Consider the following 23337-nt stretch of genomic DNA (forward strand, 5'->3'; position numbering starts at 1 on the left):
GTGCTCACCTTCTCTTTCATAATGTTCCTTTAGCTCTGTGCACACTCTCAATCTTGTCTCCTTGTGAAGCCGCATCAACTCCCTGCACAAGTTTTGCGGTATTTCAGCTTGTTACAAATAATGTTATGAACTGTACCAGTACTAACTTGAACCTTATCAACTATCATTTCCAGTCACATCGCGGTTGGCATAAATAATGTCATCAATTCGACTTTCAAGTGAGAGTGTTGAAACTGCAACTGGTCGGCCAGAATTGTGTTCGTCAGTCACTGAGTGACAATCATTTTTTGAACTGCTCTACCCACTTGTAAAGATTTGCACGATTCATACAACCTTCACCATAGGCTTTAGACATTCTACAGCATATATTCACTGCTTTCTCACATTCAGCAAGTAAAGAACGAATAACAGAACTATGTTCAAACTAATGTGGACATTTCAAGAGGACTCGCCATCTTGAAAAGTATTTTTGAGGTTATGAACAAAACACTGCTAACACATCAGCTGACCAGGGCTCATCCCAATGATGCTACTTAAACTCATAAAAGTACCAAACCTGACTTACTAACAGTTTTTCCCCAGACCAATTTGTATTTTTAATTATTGAATGACCCTCGTATTAATTTATTTACTATGTTTTCATGGTGTCCGTCAGCTCTGTCTAGCTGTCTTATAATATTCAGCTCAGTAATTCTATCCCATTTACTCATTAGGACTTAATGTTTTATTTACTAAACTGAAGAGTGGAAAGTTTTTGCTCATTTTGCAGGCGAGCGCTATTGTTTGCCAAAAACATTTGTCACTGTCGGCTCACTATACACTTTGATGGTGTGCCTACCACCTTGTTTCACTATATTTAGATCAAGGAATTGCAGTTCACCACTCTTTTCTTGTTCTACAGTGAAGTCACTTTTATCGCTCAAATCATTAAATTTATCAACAATTACCACAATCCCCTTTTCTCTCAATCTATTAAGAAAAATAGCACTTGCATCACAATATTTTACTGACAGGATGCTCCACATTAATGGAAATTTTCTTTTCCAGATGATTAATAATAATGGCCACTATAGTTCTGGATATGATGGAGCTCACACCCAGTCTGTCTCTTTGTACGTAAAATTTACAGTTAAAAGAGAATTAGTTACTTTTAAAGAACATTCTGCAAAGAGTCAGGAATTTCTTGTTGAGATAATCTCTTGTATTTAAGTAAGGTGGCTCCAATCAGCTCAACAATAAAACTGAATTCCATATCGAACAAGGAAATAATGGTGAACAGCAATGCCTTGATTTAAATATCAAGGAGCAAGATAGTAGGTGAGCCTTCGAAATATACAGGAAGTTGACAACAACAAATGTTTTGATATATAACAACATGTCATCTAAATGGCCAAAAGCTCGCCACCCTATGCTCCCTCGTAATTAGTGCTTAAGTCCCAACGAGTAAACAGAATAGAATGATAATGATGAACACTATAAGACAGCAAGACAGAGCTAATGGATATCATGAAAACATAGAACAGATAAGAAACTGCACGATAGTAAACTGGAATGCCATCTGGAATGTTAAAGAGTGTCAAAATTCTGTATTTTAGTAATTTATCTCTGAATGTAGCTAACATTTTTAAGCAGTTTAAAGTTGAAGCTGCATTTTCAACCAAAAACACATCATGATATATATTGAGTAATAACTTAAAACAGGGGTTGACAAATATTATAAAGCTGGTGTCTACAAAATTCAGTGTAACTATTACAAAATGAATTATGTCAATCAGAATGGTAGCTTCTTCAAGTTGAGGTACAAGGAATTCAGAGACACTTTAAAGCTTTTTAATTTTGAAAAAGTGGCTCTAGCTATGCACATACATAAAACTGGGCACTCTTTTTTTAGAATTTTGTGTGTACAGGATAAAGGGAGAAAATCAGATCTACTCGAACAGCTGGAGATTACGACACATGGTGGGAAATGTGAAAATATGTTCACCGGACAGATTACAAGAGAAGTGTATATACAGGGTGAGTCACCTAACATTACCGCTGGATATATTTCGTAAACCACATCAAATACTGACGAATCGATTCCACAGACCGAACATGAGGAGAGGGGCTAGTGTAACTGGTTAAGACAAACCATAATAAAATGCTCGGAAGTATGTTTTTTAACACAAACCTACGGTTTTTTAACACAAACCTACGGTTTTTTAACACAAACCTACGGTTTTTTAACACAAACCTACGGTTTTTTAACACAAACCTACGGTTTTTTAAATGGAACCCCGTTAGTTTTGTTAGCACATCTCAACATATAAACAAATATGTAATCAGTGCCGTTTGTTGCATTGTAAAATATTAATTACATCCGGAGATATTGTAACCTAAAGTTGACGCTTGAGCACCACTCCTCCGCTGTTCGATCGTGTGTATCGGAGAGCACCGAATTACATAGGGATCCAAAGGGAACGGTGATGGACCTTAGGTACAGAAGAGACTGGAACAGCACATTACGTCCACATGCTAACACCTTTTTATTGGTCTTTTTCACTGACTCACATGTACATTACCATGAGGGGTGAGGTACACGTACACACGTGGTTTCCGTTTTCAATTACGGAGTGGAATAGAGTGTGTCCCGACATGTCAGGCCAATAGATGTTCAATGTGGTGGCCATCATTTGCTGCACACAATTGCAATCTTTGGCGTAATGAATGTCGTACACGCCGCAGTACATCTGGTGTAATGTTGCCGCAGGCTGCCATAATACGTTGTTTCATATCCTCTGGGGTTGTAGGCACATCATGGTACACATTCTCCTTTAACGTACCCACAGAAAGAAGTCCAGAGGTGTAAGACCAGGAGAACGGGCTGGCCAATTTATGCGTACTCCATGTCCTATGAAACGCCCGTCGAACATCCTGTCAAGGGTCAAGTGTTAATTGTGGATGTGCAGGTGCACCATCATGCTGATACCACATACGTCGACACGTTTGCAGTGGGACATTTTCGAGCAACGTTGGCAGATCATTCTGTAGAAACGCGATGTATGTTGCAGCTGCTTGCCGACCGTGGCCCGTGTTTGTTACAACACGCAACTGACGTCGGAGGTTTCAAGCGTCAACTTTAGGTTACAATATCTCCATAAGTAATTAACATTTTACAATGCAACAAACGGCACTGATTACGTATTTGTTTATATGTTCAGATGTGCTAACAAAACTAATGTGGTTCCATTAAAAAAACGTAGGTTTGTGTTAAAAAACATACTTCCGTGCATTTTTGTATGGTTTGTATTAAACAATTACACTAGCCCCTCTCCTCACGTTCGGTCTGTGGAATCGGTTCGTCAGTATTTGATGTGGTTTACGAAATATATCCAGTGGTAACGCTAGGTGACTCACTCTGTATATAAAAAAATTAAAAGTCTTAGGTTAGCTATTTTAATGATAATAATACTGATAAAATTCAAATGTGTAATGAGATTTGAACTCTTAGCATCGATATGGAGTGTACACTATCTTTCAACACTGTTGAGAGAGTGTTTGGTTTCTTGACTATGCGCTCACGGTTTTAAGTCTACATATGTGTTTGTATTTGAGTGTGTCTTTTCCTGGAGGTATATGGACCATGGACCCTAACAGATGTTGCTGAGATGCTGCCTGTATTCACAGCTTGCATATGCCAATTCATTTTACAGACTTGACAAATGATGTTCCCAGTGCAATTTAGTGTTACAAGGTTAATTTTTTCTCTCCCCCCCTTTTGCACCTTTACCACTTTGATAAGATTTTTTAGAATAATTCTGATAATGGAGCCTTACTCCTTCGAAACGTGCCAATTTCAGCACTTTTGATTTTGTGAAAGGTGGTTGAGCCTACATTTTAACATTAATTTACCTTTAATCATCCTTTAAAACAATGTTATGCTACTTTTGTAACAGTGGATTCCCTATCACATTAAACTACCTCTGGTAGCTTATTTCCTGTAGCAGCTTCCCCCCCCCCCCCCTTAAATTGCACTGACTGCAAAAACACCACTACAGATAAGTAACGGGTAGACTATCTAAGCACTTACAAAGAATGATGTCCATGCAAGTTAAATCAAAGAATCTTCTGAACACCAAAACTCTTTAGTAGTTATTTTTTTAACGAATTTCTGGATTCTGTTTCTTAATGACTTGGCGAATAAACTGCAAGGAAAATATAATTCTTACTAATTGGGAACCATAGTTCCAGTGTCAAAAATGCATTACATCCAGTTCATATCGTAAATGAGGTTTCATACGAGTGTATTTCCTTAAAAGACATTAGAAATTATGCTTTGATTTATTATATAACTTACGTCACATAACACTAAAGGTTTATGCTAATAATCAAGAACCAGTAAAGAATTGACAGTCTTTATTGTAGGTTTATAATTAGTAGTTGTTTACCAATGACACTTTTCGCCTATTCAGCCATCTTCAGTGTTAGGCACATGGGATACAGAGCATACAAAGCATCCCAATACATAATTGCCCTCACAAGAAAATAATTGCCGTTATCCAATATTCGGAAACACTGCACAATGTTCTTGTTGAGACATGGATACAAAACAGGACCACGCCTACACAGATCTGTCGCCATATAAATATGCTGGAGATGTAGATGCTCATGGTTGGACTACACAAATTGTACCGGGCGTTTCTTTGTATGCTCAGTATCCCATGCGCGTTACACCAGCCAATCTGAAGATGCCTGAATCAGGCAACATGCATCATTATTAAATAAATAATAATTACAACCCTGCAACCAAAACTGTTTGTTTCTTCATCATATATTAAGAGTTGCTGTACCATCCCTGCTACGAGTTGGAAAAAGTTTTATAATTCTATTAGTCAAAGTCAAGAATTCAAATTCAACCAAGCGAAACTGATTAAATACTGCTTGCAGATTCCAAGTCAGCCTTTTTGTGAATGTGTAGCACATGAAGTGTGGTAAAGTATAATAATGTCTATGACTCTCCTTTGCAGTAGTACCCTAGTAGATACCAATCTGCTTGCACCGACATCCAGTGTTGATAAAGTTATACCAAAAACTGTTCAACTGCTAACAGCTGTAGCTGGTATGCATATTGATTTGGTTTTTCATTGCCTATCACAACCATAAACTGCAAATAACTATAAAGTTGCCAAATAGCAATACTCTTTGAAGATAAAGAAAATATTAAGACTGTACAAACAAGTGAAAAGAAGGCTTATTTGCTCCAACACTCAATCAACATATTGTGCAACGTTACACCTTTTGCACATTTCTCTTGTTAAGATTAAAGTCTTCGAAAACTGTATTGGTACTGGAGCAATTTAATAATTTCAGGCCACTATCTCCTGCCACATACTAGAATCAACTACATTTACAGTAATTTTTATCATAAGTAAATCCTGTAAACTGAAAATAAAATGCAAATGGTGTGGGGTATAAGGAGCTGTATCTTAAAATGAAGTTTTCAAATAACGTAATTGCATTTAATTCTTACTCTGAGGCTGGCCTGCCGACGGGCTGTCAGAATCTGACTCCTTTGCAACTACCTTTTTCTTCTTTGGTTTAGCTGCTTTCTTTTTTGCCTCTACCTCAAATTCACTGTCGGTGTCACTGACGTCAATAGTTTTTTCGGCACTGTAAAACACATCACATCATTATTAGTAGCAGATCTTTGAAAATATGCAAAATAGCCCTGACTTCTAAAAACTTAATTAGAATAATATCATGAGCTTACACCAGCACAAACTATTGGTGTATTTTCAGTTATTTAATATTCAGTTTAATACAGTGTAAAATAACCAAAACTTCAGCAACTGTTTGTGTTGATGTAGGCTCATGAAAATATTCTTATTCAGAGTTTTTAACACTCCTTATAATCCAATGATGATCCCTGCTCCACTCCTAAGATTTTAATCTGTCACTTGTCACTTCTTTCACCTCTGGCAATGCCTGTTAATGTGAAAAGTGCGAAGTTGCACTGTGGTTTGGGGTCCATGCTAAACTGTAGGTCCCCCTATAGCTGACTGGACAAGCCAATTCAAAGATTTCACAAAAGTAGTGGTATATCACCTCCAACAGGACCATGTCTGGCAAAGCAGTATGGTGTTCAAATCAACCTTAGGGTTGATGACAGACTACTTTTATAATCCAGTGTCACAGAATAGCTCAATCTTTCAAATACAATCAACTCACGTAAATGTGTCATCAGCAGTGTTTAGTTCTGGATCCACTTGCGGGACAGCCTCACTCTCTTGCACTAGTTTGTTGTCATGTAGCTCCAGTTCCTCCTCACTTTCTTCTTCTTCACTGTCACTGTACGTGAACTTCACCTTCGCAGCTGAAGGAAAGAAAGCACATTATATATATTACAATGTAACAATGAAGATGAGAATGGCATTGTAAACAAAGTAGAACACCACACTGTCACAAAAGTAAGAAATTATTTTAAACTTTCACAACATAGGGGTGTTAGATGCTGTCTGTGGAATAGTGTTTCCCATACTCTCATATGTTGTAATTGGTGGAGAGATGGTGGTAATGCAAACTTGATTAAAGAAAGTATCATCATGCCCCTTATGTGTTCAGCGGGACATTGCTCTCGTGACTGTGCTGTCAAAGTGTTTATCATCATATAACATAGACAATGGCAAGTATAGGTGTATGCGATTTTACTTCTATAATGGATTACAGTAATGCAGTCAAAAATGTAGTGCATGAGATATGCAAAAGGGAATTCTCAAAACTTTGTGAGCGTATTTCAGGTTTATAGTATGTAAACAATGCTTTAAGGACAGAAAACGAGCAACTGAAGTACGAAAATGTGCAACTGAGGTCAAAGCAATAAATTCTTGAACTGCCGCAAGATAGGGTGATAACTCGTAAGAAAGGAAGAAAGTGAGCAACAAATGCAGAACATTACACATAAAATGTCACGTATGATAAGTGATAGAAACTTTGTGAATGTTAACAGTTAAATGCCCTTTCTTGCAATACTAGTATACCAGTGACTGACTCAGAACCAAAGTTTGCTATGTGGAATAGTGAAACTTGGTGCTAAAATCCAAGGGAGTCATAGCAGGATGCAATCCTGAAAATGTAAAAAATTACTGATACAAATAGGTGGTAAAACATAGCCTGCAGTGAAAGTTATGATGTAATATAAATGCTGAAAGAGATATTCCTAACACTTCACTGCTCCAAGAGATTCATTATGAATGTCCCCAACAGACATGACTTGATCCCACAGGCCTATGTATATGAAGCCACCCTACAAACTAACTAAACATTAGTAGTCTTTCAAATGTTTTTAGTAAACACTTCTGTTGTAGATGTAAGCAGTTTCAGAAAAGTTTTTTACTAAACATAGCAGGCACCCCAAACAGGGGGGGGGAAAAAAAGCGCAGAAATTACAGACATACTCAACTCTAGAAAGCAGTACATCAACAGACTACCTTAGACAAATGGTCACAGGGCAGTAATTGGTCCCTGAATGCATCAACTAGAAATTCTTTTTAAACAAAAACCTGTAACTGTCTCTGGAAAGTATCATCTGGGAATCTTTCACCAGAATATTACAGACTTTTGTAATAAGCTAAATGAACTCAATGTGCAAGACAATGAAAGTGTGTATCACCCCTACATACTGTGTTTCACTAAGCATCACATCTGCTCAGGTGTGGGTAAGATTTTAAATACCCAATTACAATCTGACATTCTCCATACTGTAGAAAACAAAGAAGAGGAGTAGGTGTTGGAAGCTGTGTCAAGTATAAAGCAACTGACTTAAACAATTTTTGTCTAGAACAACACTTAGAAGCATGTGTCATTGAAGTTTTTGCAGCTGTGTCCTTTTAAGTATAGCAATATACAGGGCATATTTCTGGCAGTCTTAACCTCTTTTTGAAACAGCTGGACTTGCTTTTGGTGCATCTATTTAATTGGAAAAGAGAAGTCTTAGCTCTTCGGGATTTCATTATCAACTTTCTAACACACAGTAATGGAAAGACAAACATGGAAAAATTGACATAACCTACATCCTCACCAGAATAACTTCTAATTCAAGCACCTTAATTGACAACATTTTTGTAGAGCAAGGGAAATAGGGCAGCAGCATCACCATCATTAGTAAAATAATGCACGTACTCTCAGATCATGATGGTGAGATACTTACTATTGATAATATGAATATTTGACAAAATAAAACTGGGCTCCAATGAAAGATAACGAGATCCATAAATGATGAAACAATTAAGGGCTTTTTACTTATGCCTCCAATATGTAAACTGCAGTCACATATATTCTGAAATGGATGTCAATTCCAAATATAATATGTTTAGTAATAAAACTGCACCAACATTTGAAGTTTTCTTTTCTGACCATGGTTACAAGAATCAACACAAAAAATACAAAAAAACGTGATTCACAAAGAGAACAAGAATATCTTGCAAACAAAAATGAGAATTAAAGATCACAACAACCAAATTTAAGAAATCCTATCCAAATACATAATTATAAAAAGTACTGTAAAATATTAAGCGAAGTGATCAAGCCATCAGCAGAAGTTTATATTGCAGCTACAAAATCAATCAATTCTATAACAAACTCTGAACAATCTTCGACATCATCATAAGGGTGAGACAGGTGTCAATTGTGCCACTAAACCTGTAGATATTTTGTTTTAAATATTAATTATACATGATTTGCAAAAATCTTCAATTACCATTTCATAAGTTCTTCTGAACAAATAGACAGCAATGGCTCCTTAGAAAGTGCCATGGAAATATTGAAACACCATTTTCTCAAACCTATAACTGCGTTACATATACCCCCCCCCCCCAAATAACTAGAAATGAGGTTAAAAAGCCACTGTCTCACTAAATAGTGAAGTATCATCAGATGCAGGTAATATTTCCAGCAAACTGCTAAAAGCCTGTTCTGATTGGTTATACAAAGTTTTAGCAAACATATTTAATGCTTTTATGTATCAGGGTGACTTCCCAGGTGGAATGAAGCCTGTTATAGTGAAGCCACTCCACAAAGAGAGAAACACAACAGAGGTCAGTAACTACTGGCCTCCCTCCCTCTTGATCACAATCACAAAGTCCTTGATAAAGTACTGCATTCCAGAATTGTGATGCACCTCAAAAACTCTTTGATGTCATGAGAGATAGTTTGCTTTCCGAAATGGTACATCAACAACGGAAGCCATATTTCATTCACAAATGATGCACTGGAATTCCTAGATTTAAAAAAATGAAATCATAGGGGTATTTTGTGATCTTTTTAAGACATTCAAGAGGGTGGGCCACAAAACACTACTCAACAAAGCATGCCAGTATAGCATCAGATGGACAGTGGGAAAAATTCTACCTCTAAGACAGGAAGCAAATAGTATTAGCAGACTACAATATTACTGCACCTGGGTGTGAGGGCGCTTCTGTTAGCTTATCATCAGTTTTTATGGTTATTTTGAAGTGAAAGCACTGGACCTCTTGATATTATATGTCAAGTTCACCTGAAGCCGTTGCCAGTGCAATGTGTTTTCCTTAGTCATCACTCTACTTGTTTACAGTAAGGTCATTCTGTGTTTCTGATAGCGACTACAAGAGGCCAAGTGCAACAATATCATGGCTATTTAGTAGTTTGTGATGAAAGCAACACAACAGGTGAGGGGCAAGTCTGACTGGGCACTTTACTTCATGAAGTTTATTAAGGATCTATCACTGGCCCACTGCTGTTTCTCGTATACATAGTTTACAATCCTGCCCACTAGGAAAAGAACTGAATGATCACAATACAAGAAGGAAAGTGATCTAAAAAATCTAACTTTGGTACACAAGATGTAAGTATTCCAGTATTAAAATATTTAATTCACTGCCAAAGTACAAAGGCCTATGTTATAACACTGACATTTATTTGAAAAACTTTTTAACCATTAGATGAGTTTTTTAAATGAGAACTAGACATTGTAAGCATATACACTGGCGTCCAAAATTAAAGCAACAAACAGAAATTTTGCAATGTTGCATTTATTTTGTCACAAAAAAGTATACACAGCTGATAGTAAAGTAGAAAAATGTAAAAATACAGAACATAAACAACTGCAAAATGCATAATAGTAGACAAAAATGTTCTTAGTTTTTCCCAAATTAATGGATTTGCACACACATTCTGACAACTAGTTAATGTGCTCAGTATGGGGTGTGGCAGCAATACAAGAATGACAACAATGGGGCATGCTGTGAATGATGTCATCAATCTCTTGCTGATGCAATAACGGCTGTTCCTTCTCCAGAGCTGCTCACGAGACTTGTAAAGTGATTGGTGGAAGCTGATGTGACGCAACCCGTCTCCCCGTGCATCCCAGACATGCTCTATGTGATTCATCAAATTGGGTGATCAAGCAGGCCATGCCATGGGTGCAATATTTTCTGTTTCCAAGAAAACATCAACCACCCATGCTCAATGAGGTCGACCATTATCATCTATCAACACGAAGTCTGGACCACAGCACTTCGCAACAACCACACGAAATCCCAAAATCTTGTCATAATACCCAACAGCAGTTAAGCCTTGCCAACTCACCCATACAGTTTCGTGAAGATGTGTAAATGTGGTTAACATAATCCCTGCCCACACCATTAGGGATCTTCCTCAATATTGGTCTCTTTCCACAGTGTTTGGATCCCAAACTCAAGTTGCATGTTCCTTCCAGTTACAAATCCATCAAGAATCACTCTCCAGACCAAATCAGGACTCATCTGTTGGAAGAACGTTGGCTCACTGTTCGTCGGTCCAGGAGAGTGACAACTATGCTCTAGAAGTTCCCTTCTGTAAAGACATGGCAGATACAGATACAGCTGCTCTCCGACAATAAACACCACTCTGCAGAAGCCTTATGCACACAGTTTGCCTCAATGCAACACGTCCAGTGGATGTTGCAGGGTCAGATGCCAGTTGCCGTACAGTACTAGTACGGTACATTATATACTGTGAATTAGACACACAATGTGGAAATTGTGGTATTTACTTTAATTCTGGACACCAGTATATGTGTTAACACTTGCACAATCTCTTTTACTATTTTGCTTCTGTTTCATTCTAATTTCATAATTTGTATTTTACTTGCAACTTTTCTTTATTTTTATTTTTTTAAAATTGTATAACTGTATTATGTTCTAGTTTTATATTTCATAAGTTATTCCATATCTTAGCATCAATGGATAAAAGGATCTATGGAATATGTAGAGAAATAAATAAAAAATAACTACATCTTCCTCTAGTAATAGAAGAAATAGAGAATCGAAGTCTAACTGATGGGAGACATGCGAGACTGTGGGCCTATCCATCATTTCATCAAAGGGATCTGACGTGAGAAACACAAGATAAAGCATCTCATTAGAATAATTTTGAAGGGGCCATATGTTTCGATCATCATTAGCAGGAAAAACACCCTACCAAAAAATAACTAATTTGATAATGATTCAATTGTTTGTTTGGTGAACATGCAGAATTAAGGGTACCGTATCTGAGGATTTGCAGCAATGTGCAATCTCTTACATAACACTTCCTGACATGCTATATCAATAACTTACAATTCAAAATGCTGCATTTCTAGAACAAGTTCAGAGTATCACACCCACAAACTCTCAAAATTATGCATCAGAATATGAGGAGCAGAATGAATTAAAACTGGTGACACTGACTAAATCCAATATGTCGGGTTTGTACTCTTCTGCCACCAGCCAACTGGAATGCAGGAACATCGCATGATGCGAGAGTATAGCCTCCAGCATCCAGAATACAGTACTGACATATGATGTAGAATATAAAACAAATACGCTGAAACTGCAATTTTTGTTACACTTCTAAATACAAGCAACTGTTGTTCATTTAGCATCTCTCCATTAGTGAATTACTACTGGTAACTGATGAGGGGTTGTCAGTTCAACAAACTATCAGTATATCGTACATCAGAGCCTAATTACACTATAATACAATAAGAGGGAGTATGTAGACCTGTATCCACAGATGTTTCTTTTGTCCCAGATTTAATACTGTATTGTCTATCTTTGTTAACACACTCCTCACTTCTTCGTGGACTTCAAAACTCAACATACAATGCTTATCTGTGTCCATTGCTTCTGATATTGCAGGAATTGCCAAACGTTTTGGCTCATCATCATCATGATTTCTCTGCCATCTGTTACTGCACTTCAACTGTCATGGACTGACAGACGGCAAAACCTTTGTCACATGCAACATATGCCTCGAAGCTAAGGTACATGGTGTTTGCTTATTGCCCCACTATTTGCTGCCCATTGTTCAGTTACAGTTTCTTCATTTCCCGGCATGATGTATTCCGTAAGTGTCCAATAAAAGCCAGTCTTTTTGAAACAGTTTGAGAGTGTGTTTTTTTGCAAGAAATTCAAGGCACTTCTTACAAAATACACAGCGTCAAAGATTATTATCTACCTCACTGTAATATGAAGAATGGCCAGCCTCTTGTATACAAGAATCTTTTCATTTCAGGCATTTTTAGTACGTTGGTCAAATGGTTGAAGCTGGATTTTACAGTGGGGAAATAAAAAAATTACGAAACTACATTTATGTTATGTAGATACATTGAATCTTGGGAATGCACAGCACATTGGTGAGTAGTCAATAAGCAGCATGATTTTACTATTTCTAGCACACAAACTTGCACCCCCAGGCATGCAAGAATATTTCAAATATATGCTAACTTATCAAAAGTTGACATGTTTATACACATGGCTGTAGTACTAGTTTGAGGTTTATAATTTAAGCAGCAACCACCCTCAATTATGGTTTAAAAAATTTATTTAACTTAAACCATGATGGGTCCCAGCAGGAAAGAAAGGAAAGCTATACGAGCCATATGAAGATGGATTTGTAACTAATCTGAAACTGGTAATAATGAGTTAAATAAACTTTTTAAAATCGATTGTGGGTGGTTGCTCTTTAAATTATAAATCTTACAAATGTTCAAATATAGTAGTTGTTAGCTATGCTTTTGCATTAGATGTATACCGTCAGAGAAATGTCCACACATTTTAAAAGCATCATAGACTGTTCACCTTTCCAATTATTAGTGGCACCAACATTTCTGTTCCACTTTCAGTACAACACAAAATATTTAGCCAACCTTTACTAAATTTCTACCATGGCAAGTCTCTCTTATGATTAATAGTTTTGTCATACAGAAGGTGAAAAAATGATAAAACAAGCCCAGTCCACCTGCATTAGAAACAACATAGCAATTGTACTTTTCTATGATTGAATTAACGCTTACGTTTTCAGCCTCACTTAGAACAAATTTAAAAGTTAAATTAAGACGGTTTTTAAACCTTTGTCCAACCATTGGATACTTCCAAAATTTGCGAGACCAACCTTTTGTGGGAAACATATTGCTTTAGCATGAACCACAGTACCATCAATTGAAATATTTCAAGTATAAGGTGGTTTTAGTAATAGCACATTTTCCAACTGACCATGGTGTACTCATTTTCTTTTGCTGTTACCTCCTTTCAGACGTGCTGCTTTCAATTATTTTTTTATTTGCTCGCTATTGTATTTAATACTGATGAAGGGATTTCAGTTTTTGTGCAACATCAACAGGCTTCATGTGCGAATTTTTGTCCACTTCCTGAATAATGTTCCACTTTACTTTTTTTGTTACCTATCTCACTGTCTTTTTGTCCCCAAGATGTATCGGTACATTGTTTGACACACAAGAGTCACGAACTGAGAGTCAGTCAAACGCTAAACACACAAACAATGAACACCAGCGACTGAGTTACATGCTAATAAATCTACAGTTTATCATTTGGCCACTAAAACTTTGCTCCTACCTCATGTCAGTACTTGTCAGATGGAGTCCGAAGTCGTTGGAGGTACTGCCAACCTGTATGAACTGCTTCCACTTAACATATCTATCATAGCAAACAATCAGTGAGAGGCACAAAGTTGACGGCACTAAACAGTGCTGTCTCCCTGCATGTTTCCTCAGTCCACAGACACAAATGTCTTACTCCATCCACTCCAAGAACTCTTTGGCAAAGTTCCAGCATTCCAGTACAATACTGCCAAATTTGAATGTAGAGAGGGAGAACATATAAACAAGTCATTTTAACACATGTTTAATGGAACTGGGACTGGTACTTACAAAAATGAATGCAATGTGTTGGAAAATGTGATAATGAGAGACATACTAACAAGATTCCCCTGCACATTAAAAATAGGTGTGTGTGTGTGTGTGTGTGTGTGTGTGTGTGTGTGTGTGAGAGAGAGAGAGAGAGAGAGAGAGAGAGAGAGAGAGAGAGAGAGAGAGAGGGGGGGGGGGGTGAGGTGGAATTTCAACTCAAAGACACTATTTACAAATTAGTACTGGTTGATAGCAATCACCACTTGCCTGCGGATCTTCGTGCTGTTGTTCTCTGCACTGTAGGGGCAGACACGTTCTTTGGTGAGAACTCATCTTCTGAATATGCAGAAGCTTCAGAATCCTCACTGTCTGATTCCCAAGGGTCTTTCTTCTTTTTAGGTGACCCTTTGCCTTTGCCCTTGAAACTAAGTTTTGTTTGTTTCAAGTTATCTGTAAAAGACAAGCAATAATGTTTACATTATGATCACAATATAGCACACGAAGTTCTAGTGAAAATCTATAAACACACAAACCTTTGCGTTTCTCTTGGAGCTTCTTCTCAAGTACCTCTGGAGAGCAACCTACCCGGTCTTGCAGTGACCTACCATCAACTCCATTTTCAGGAGCATCATCATCTTTCTTTTTCTTTCCCTGGTGAAAATAAATTTTTAAGAAGTGAGCAATTTTTCTTCAAATATGGAAAACTATTTTCTGCAATCACACTACTAAATTATTATAATTCTATCAAACAGTACCATTAAACATTGCACAATACATAGACCTATAAGTGCAATTCACAATCTGCAGCTGCTACACTGACCTCAAACATAATAAACTTTGTAAGTGATTAGACCAAGAATTAAATGAGAAAGTGTAGCCTTGAGAATAAAACTGGCTGATGATACAAGCTGTCCCACTCGCAAGAGGCCCCACAAACATGTAGCAATTCTGCTGAAATTGGACCGTGTAATTTGTGACATTTTATCACTACTGCGTCAAAGAGTATGAATTCTTGTGAAATAATATTGGATTACATGTCAGTGAACGTTTGTTGAACAGTTTGGTGACCAGTATATACCATCTATGCTGTACACAAAAGTTAGTGATCAAAATGGTAAGCAGTGGAACAGTGTTGGACCTTCATGGCAGGGGACGGTCGCCATTATCGGAAGAAAAAGTGACTGACATGAAACAACGATTGTTGGCCTCTCCTGCAAAGTCTATTCAACGTTTATTTCCAGAATGCAGTGGAACCCGTGTTAACAAGTTGCGAAGAAAGCTGGTATGTATCCATAAAGGTTTAGAGTTGTTCAGGAACTAAATGTCAATGACAAAGACAAATGCTTTACATTTTGCCATTGGTTTCAGCAATTTATTGCTCAGGGCCCAGTAATATTGCAGTACACATAATTAAGCGATGGGGTTCCACTTCTCTGGCTATGTGAACTCTCAGAATACAAATTTCTGGTGTAATGAGATTCCACATGCACTGCATTCACAAAAGCCGGCCGGTGTGGCCGAGCGGTTCTAGCTGCTTCTGGAACCAGGCGACCGCTACGGTCGCAGGTTCGATTTCTGCCTTGGGCATGGATGTGTGTGATGTCCTTAGGTTAGTTAGGTTTAAGTAGTTCTAAGTTCTAGGGCACTGATGACCTCAGATTTTAAGTCCCATAGCGCTCAGAGCCATTTGAATCATTCACAAAAGATTGGTGTGTTATGTGCAATATCACAGTGTTGCATCACTGGAGAAATTTTCTTCGAATCTTCAGTGACAAGTGCAGTTTACATTTAAATGTTTTGGGAATTTGTGAATCATTTGGATGAACAAGAACTTACTTGGCTGGTACGAACAGGATGGCGCCACATGCCACACGTCTCAAGTGAATGTGTCTGAAGCCGAATCATTTTTCCTCAGCAGAGTGATTTCAAAAGGACTGTGGTTCCAAGGTCATGTGATTTAACACCACCTGACTTTTTCCTCTGGTGGGACCTAAAGGGCACCGTCTATTGGAACAAACCATACAGCTAGGAATATTAACGAGAGAACATCATCTGTGAAGTCTAGGCAGTGACACCATAGGTTCTGGCAGCAACATTCGAGAATCTGCAGTGTCGTGTTCAACTGTGTTTTAAAGTAGAGCGGAGTCACTTCCAGCACTTTTTGTGATTAATGTTTATTTCCCCATGAACAAAGTACGACATGTTCATTTGATTTCCTGATTTTTATGCAAAGCCTGTAAGTGTAATTTAAGTAAACATTTATGGGGCCTCTTCCAAGAGGAACACACTGTACGACTGAAAAGAGGGGGTAGGGAGGTCGAGTCGACTGATAAAAATGAAATAAAATCAAGATGGCTTAAAAATTAAAAGAATTAACTACAGCCCCTCCATGTGGAAAAGAATGCAGGTATATTACCATGAAAACCATACAAAATTAGCCTGTTTCATTTTTATTACACCGCATAGTATACCAAGCACCTAAAATACTCTTAAACATGTAGCTTTTTAAAAAATTATTATTGGTTCCAGGCAAACTAATTTCACGAGATACAATTTTGTTATATAATAATACTACCCATGGATTTAATTACAATATCCTTATCAATGTGTCTACACACAGCTCTATGAACAAAGGAGTTATTACATTTTAACTGTGACGTGAGTCCAGCACTGCAGTAACTACACTATTTCACTCCGTTTGTTATCAAACGAGAGTTGGTAATGACAATGTTCACTCAGCACAAATTTTATAACTACAGTAGAGTTCCGAATCTTCACAAATATATACTATGTCCACAAAATTAACTGAATGTATCTTGGCAAAAGCAGAAAAGCATATAACCAAATATGACATTTTGTAAACTATGACTAAATAAATATTAATTAAGCTACACACAAATATGAGCAAAATCTTTTCATGCATACACGTTTGCCTTTGTTTTCCTTGACAGCGTCTGCCTTTTCCATCTTCCGAATACGGTCAGGATCAATCTTTGGTTCAATGCGCCTTCCATGAGGTGCAGGCATAGTATCAGGCTTTGCGTGGCCACCTCCGCCAAGCTTTGCACTTCCAGCAGCTTTCTTGCCCTTGGCAGGCTTGCCAACAACACCTACTTCTGCTTCAGCCTTTTCCTTTGCCTCCACTTTATCCAGCTACAAAAAGGGAAAGAAGAAGATTTATATATTTAACAAACAAATCTGTATGCCAATCCTAATCAAATCTCAAAATATATATTATCTAGAAAATTAATGAGATAAATCACTCAATACCTGCTTAAAATTTTCTACAAGACAAAGTCGAAATCTTCTTCTTCTTTTGTGAACCAGGCTATGATGATGTCATTGAAATGTTGTTTATCTAAACCTACCACATCAATCATAAAGAGTGCCACAAAAAAAACTGGGACCAAACAAAATTATTTACTTTTAATGACTTCATGCACAACTCCAAGAGGCGCAAATTACAATAAGAACAATGAATAGAAATACTTACAGACCCCATAATCAAATATTTTTAATTCCCATTAGTGTTTACCTGCCTGCTGCACTGAGCAGAAAGTAATTTCAGTGATCAGAGAGAGAGAGAGAGAGAGAGAGAGAGAGAGAGAGAGAGAGAGAGAGAGAGAGATCCAGGACCTCGTCACCCTAAAAATTCTTTCTTTTTTCCTTACAGATTCAACTAATCAAAAACAGTTTAAGAAACAGATTTCTGCACCATACTTACAGCATTCCTCTCTGTATAATGTATTTAAATGTTGTTTCTACTTGATATCAAGTGTAAGTCAAACTTACCTATGGGAGAAATACTGATTCTTTAACTGGAGCCCAACCTGCTGAAGAATCTGATCCCATGACTTTTTTACTGTCATAGCTGAGGTTACTTTTACTGGAAACTTAAGATACTTGAAAGAGAAGGGTAAGTCTAGTTGGTATAATAGAGATCCTTGGAATAAAGAGGACTTAATACCTAGCATTCGACTTATTCTGCGATTTCAGTAATACGATAATTTAAGGTTTAACTAAAAATCTTATTCCATTATATAATCAGGTTTAACCAAAAGTCTTATTCCATTATATAATCTGTGTGCCTTCCAAGTTCTATAGTAACATTACTGTATTCACCAGTTTTGGATATCATTTATAGGAGGGAATTCAGCTAATTTCCATGTGTTAATACTTCAAATGAGTGATAAGACTATCTACTCCTCTTTAAGGTCTGTATAAGTTGTCCTTAAAGATATATCAATCGGCAGCTGCACTAAACGAAGTTACTATTATAGGTTCTGAAAGTGTTATTTTTGGGTGCAATGAATACTATGTTGTACAATCAGTAGAGTGGGAATACTCGGGCAATTTGAGCGAAACATTCACTATCAGTTCATACGTAAATACAAACAACAAGGAAATCTTTTTGGGTTATCAGTCGAGTCATGGTGTTGTAAATGTTTTGATTAGCTTTCTACTTGGTATATTCAGAACTGTTATGCTCATATTAGGTTTGTTCCTTCATAGCCACTGGACCACAGACACTGTTGGCAGCCCTGCAGCCAGGCGACTAGCGAGAGTTTTGGTGTTCTCGTAAAGATAAGTCATTTTAGATTATAAAACATATAGATTAGTACTGATTACATGGTAAATAGGTTTATTAGTGTGCCGTTTAAGTGTACCATTAAAGGTTTCATTTTTCTTTACGTAATTTAGCAGAAAACGCGAAAAGACCGTACAGTCGTATTTTCTGTTTACGTTCTGCTGCAGCAAATCTATAGAATTTCGTTTAGTTGTTCCTTGCTCTCTCCAGCAATTTAGCTTAGTGTACCACTTCATTATTTAACTAGCATTTCCGGAAAGTAGTGTAAAGTTTAATTTGTTGTTTCAGAAACTTTGCACTTTTGTTTTTGTTTACACACAGTTGCGTATAGGCCAAATTTGTGTAACCATATTTTCGTGTTTATCTGTAATTTAACTGACTTATTCTTAATAAACTATTACGTTTATCATGAGTGAAAAGTGCTTGACTTGCCATAGAATTGTTTGGTCGGGGCTTTGCTGTGATGGGTGCTGTAGTTTTTTCCATGTGGGTGACTGTAGTGGCGTGGGAATAGGGGAAGTAAATGAGATTCATCAGTGGTTTTGTAGGATTTGTAGTAGAGACAGGAAGATACTAGAACAGGAGGGGAAAATTGCCGCCCTTCAGGCTGAGTTAGACAAGGCCAGGGGAGATCTTGACAGGTTAAGGAGGGAGAAGGGTAAAGAGAGGTGGGAAGTGGCAACAGGCAACAGGAGGAATAGGCCTAGAACTTTGTCTGACAGCTTTATGGTGAATGTGGAAAATAGATTTGACCTGTTGCTTCAGTTAGAAGCTGGTGAGCCTCAAGCAGTTGCAGGTGTAGACAGGGCACAACAAACTTTCAGCAGCAAATTGAAAAGTAAGAATGTAGGGAAATCAGTAAAGAGAAAGAAAGTGTTGTTGTTAGGTAGTTTCCATGGAAGAGGTGTTGGTCAACTTTTGCAGGATGAACTAGGATCAGAATACCAGGTCACCAATTTTTTTTAAACCTAGTGCTGGTCTGGAGCAGGTGACAGAGGATTCAGGATCACTTTGCAAAGATTTCACTAAGGAAGACACCGTGGTTATAGTGGGTGGGGCAGGTAACAGTATTGACAGAGATCCTGGGTACAGTATAGAGTGTGACCTGGCGAAGATTGCATCAGCATCGAGGCATACAAGTGTTGAGTTTGTATCTGTTCTTGGGCGCCATGACCGACCTCATTTGAACTCTTCTGTCAAGAGAGTTAATTTGGAGCTGGAACGGCTGCTCATGTCGGGTGCGGGGTCACACATTGGTGTAGTTCATGTTGATTCTCTCAGTAGGTGGGATTATACTAGGCATGGCCTTCACCTCAACAGGAAGGGAAGGGTAAATTGGCTGGGGAAATAACAGGAAAGTTAAAGGAGGGAGGCACTGTCATGAGTGGTATAATACCAGTGGTAATAGGATTCAGAAAAGACCCTTTTTTAGGGTAGGGAGGACAGAAAGAAAGCAAATTTTAAGAGAGGTTAGAACTGAGACAAACCTTCAGAGAAAGAAACCAAAAAACATAATTCTAGCTTATTACATCAGGTGGCTAAGAATTTTCCACAGTCATCAGATATTTTAACCCTACCCAATTTTAACTCAGTCAATGTAAAATGTCAACTATCTTTATTGCATCAAAATATTCGAAGACTGAGAAATAAAATTAATGAATTAACTATCTGCATAGATGAATTAGAGTCTTCAAACCCAGCTGACAATCTGCCTCTCTGAACATCATGTGACCACTGGTACAGAAGTTTTAAGTGTTACAGGGTTTAGGTTAGCATCTCACTTTTGTAGATCAGAAATGGAGAAAGGAGGAGTTGCCACATTCATCAGGAACTGTCATAAATTTAAGAACATAGACATTCATAAATTTTGCCTAGAACAGCATATGGAAGCATGTGCAACAGAATTAGAATTTCACAAAAAATCCTTCATAATATTAAGTGTATATCGAGCACCTGCAGGTAACTTTAATCTGTTTGTACACCACCTTGAAGCTGTACTGGCCCATTTAACAACCAAAAACAAAGAAATAGTGGTTGCTGGTGATTTCGATGTAGATTTCCTTAAAGCCTCTCCCAATAAGAACTTAGTGAGTTAGTAACATAATCATTCAACTTAATTCCCACTGTAAAGTTCCCTCCTAGGATTGCCACTTGCTCACAAACAGTCATTGATAATATCTTTATAGAGAAGTCCAATGAACAAAATTATATTACAAAACCAATAGTCAATGGCCTCTCAGACCATGACATGCAGTTCCTTCTGTTAAATGTTAATACTGAACAGGATATAAAATCTGTTAAATCTGAGCTCAAGAGGGTAATCAGTAAGCCAAAAATTGATTATTTTAGTACACCCCTCAGAGACATTCACTGGACTGATGTTTACAGTGCTCATGGCATGAATGAAAAATATAACATTTTTGCTACTAAAGTGCTTACCTTATTCAAACACTGCTTTCCCCCAAAACTTACCAAGGTTAGAGCAAAGTCTACAAAGAAGCCATGGATTACTCGAGGTAAAACAAAAAGAAAACTGTATCTGTCAATCCGAAACAGTTCCAATGTTGATGCTATAGCACATTACAAGAAATACTGCAAAATATTAATGACTGTAATACGGATGTCAAAGCAAATATATTACAAGGAAAACATAGTCATATCAGATAGCAAAATAAAGGCAATATGGGATATAGTGAAGGGGGAGACCAGTAGAACCAGACATGAAGAGAAACAAATAGCATTAAGAGTAAATGATACATTGGTGACAGATGTGTATAGTGTTGCAGAACTTTTTAACAAACATTTTATAACTGTTACTGAAAAGATGGGGTTGTCAGGTTTGGTAGATGCTGCTATGGATTGATTACCTTAGACCAGACATATCAAGTAACTTCCATAATATGAATTAGACCTTCACTACCCCAACAGAAATAATGTCCATCATAAAATCTTTAAAATCAAAAACATCTAGTGGGTATGATGAAATATCAACAAAGTTAATTAAAGAATGTGATTCTGAGCTAAGTAACATATTAAGCTATCTGTGTAACCAGTCGTTTATCAGTGGAATATTTCCCGAGTGGCTGAAATATGCTGAAGTTAAGCCACTGTTTAAGAAGGGAGATAAAGAAATAGCATCAAATTTCTGTCCAATTTCACTGTTGCCAGCATTCTCAAAAATTTTCAAAAAAGTAATGTACAGTCGTCTTTATAAGCATCTTATCTCAAATAACATACTGTCAAAGTCAAAGTCTGGATTTTTAAAAGGTTCTGATATTGAGAAGGCTATCTACACTTACAGTGAAAATGTGCTTAATTCATTAGACAAAAAATTGCAGGCAACTGGTATATTTTGTGATCTGTCAAAGGCATTTGACTGTGTAAATCACAATATCCTTTTAAGTAAACTAGAATATTATAGTGTAACAGGAAATGCTGCCAAATGGTTCAAATCTTATATCTCTGGCAGGAAACAAAGGGTGTTATTAGGAAAGAGACATGTATCAAGCTATCAGGCATCATCCAACTGGGAACTAATTACATGTGGGGTCCCACAAGGTTCCATTTTGGGGCCCTTACTTTTTCTTGTGTATATCAATGACCTTTCATCAGTAACATTACCAGATGCCAAGTTTGTTTTGTTTGCCAATGATACAAACATTGCAATAAATAGCAAATCAAGTGTAGTCTTAGAAAGATCAGCCAATAAAATATTTGTGGACATTAATCACTGGTTCCTAGCCAATTCTTTGTCACTAAACTTTGAAAAAACACACTACATGCAGTTCAGAACTTGTAAGGGGTGTCCCAAGAGTATATGTCTAACATACGGTGACAAGAAGATAGAAGAAGTGGACAGTGTTAAATTCTTGGGATTACAGCTTGATAATAAATTCAACTGGGAGGAGCACACCACAGAACTGCTGAAGCGTCTTAACAAATCTCTGTTTGCAATGCGAATTTTGTCAGACATGGGGATATAAAAATGAAAAAGCTGTCATACTATGCTTACTTTCATTCCATAATGTCATATGGGATTATTTTTTGGGGTAATTCATCAAGCCAAGCTAAAGTTTTCCGGGCACAAAAACGTGCAGTAAGAGTTGTATGTGGTGTGAACTCAAGAACATCCTGCAGAGCCTGTTTAGGGAAGTAGGGATACTAACTACTGCTTCCCAATATATTTATTCCTTAATGAAATTTGTCATTAAAAATATATCACTTTTTCAAACCAACATATCAATTCATGGAATCAATACTAGAAATAAGAATAATCTTCACAAGGATTTCAAGTCACTTAGTCTTGTACAAAAAGGTGTGCATTATTCAGGAACACACATTTTCAATAACTTGCCAGCAGCCATAAAAAGCTAAACAACCAATGAAATTCAGTTTAAGAGAAGCCTAAAGGATTTATTGGTGGCCAACTCCTTCTACTCCATTGATGAATTTCTTAGTAAAACCAACTGATTTGTATATAAGTACAACATAACTTCTGCACAATTTCAGTGCAGTAATGAGTTCACTGAAAATTTGTGTGTGTGTGTGTAAGTATAATCTAACTTCTGCA

The 23337-nt window shown here is 37.2% G+C and overlaps 1 protein-coding gene across 3 annotated transcripts in view; it reads right to left on the bottom strand.

Annotated features, from left to right (window-relative positions):
- LOC126253341 (DNA topoisomerase 2-alpha-like) overlaps positions 1 to 23337 on the bottom strand; it is a 183945-nt gene that overhangs the window by 20775 nt on the left and 139833 nt on the right. For all 3 annotated transcript variants that reach the window (XM_049954608.1, XM_049954609.1, XM_049954607.1), the window contains 5 exons: positions 17105 to 17332; positions 14713 to 14830; positions 14447 to 14629; positions 6208 to 6352; positions 5510 to 5649 (listed from right to left, as the gene is read on the bottom strand). In XM_049954608.1, the coding sequence (XP_049810565.1) occupies positions 5510 to 5649; positions 6208 to 6352; positions 14447 to 14629; positions 14713 to 14830; positions 17105 to 17332 (814 nt within the window). The remainder of the gene's footprint in view (positions 1 to 5509; positions 5650 to 6207; positions 6353 to 14446; positions 14630 to 14712; positions 14831 to 17104; positions 17333 to 23337) is intronic.

Source organism: Schistocerca nitens, chromosome 4 (genome assembly GCF_023898315.1).
Source record: "Schistocerca nitens isolate TAMUIC-IGC-003100 chromosome 4, iqSchNite1.1, whole genome shotgun sequence".
NCBI lineage: Eukaryota > Metazoa > Arthropoda > Insecta > Orthoptera > Acrididae > Schistocerca > Schistocerca nitens.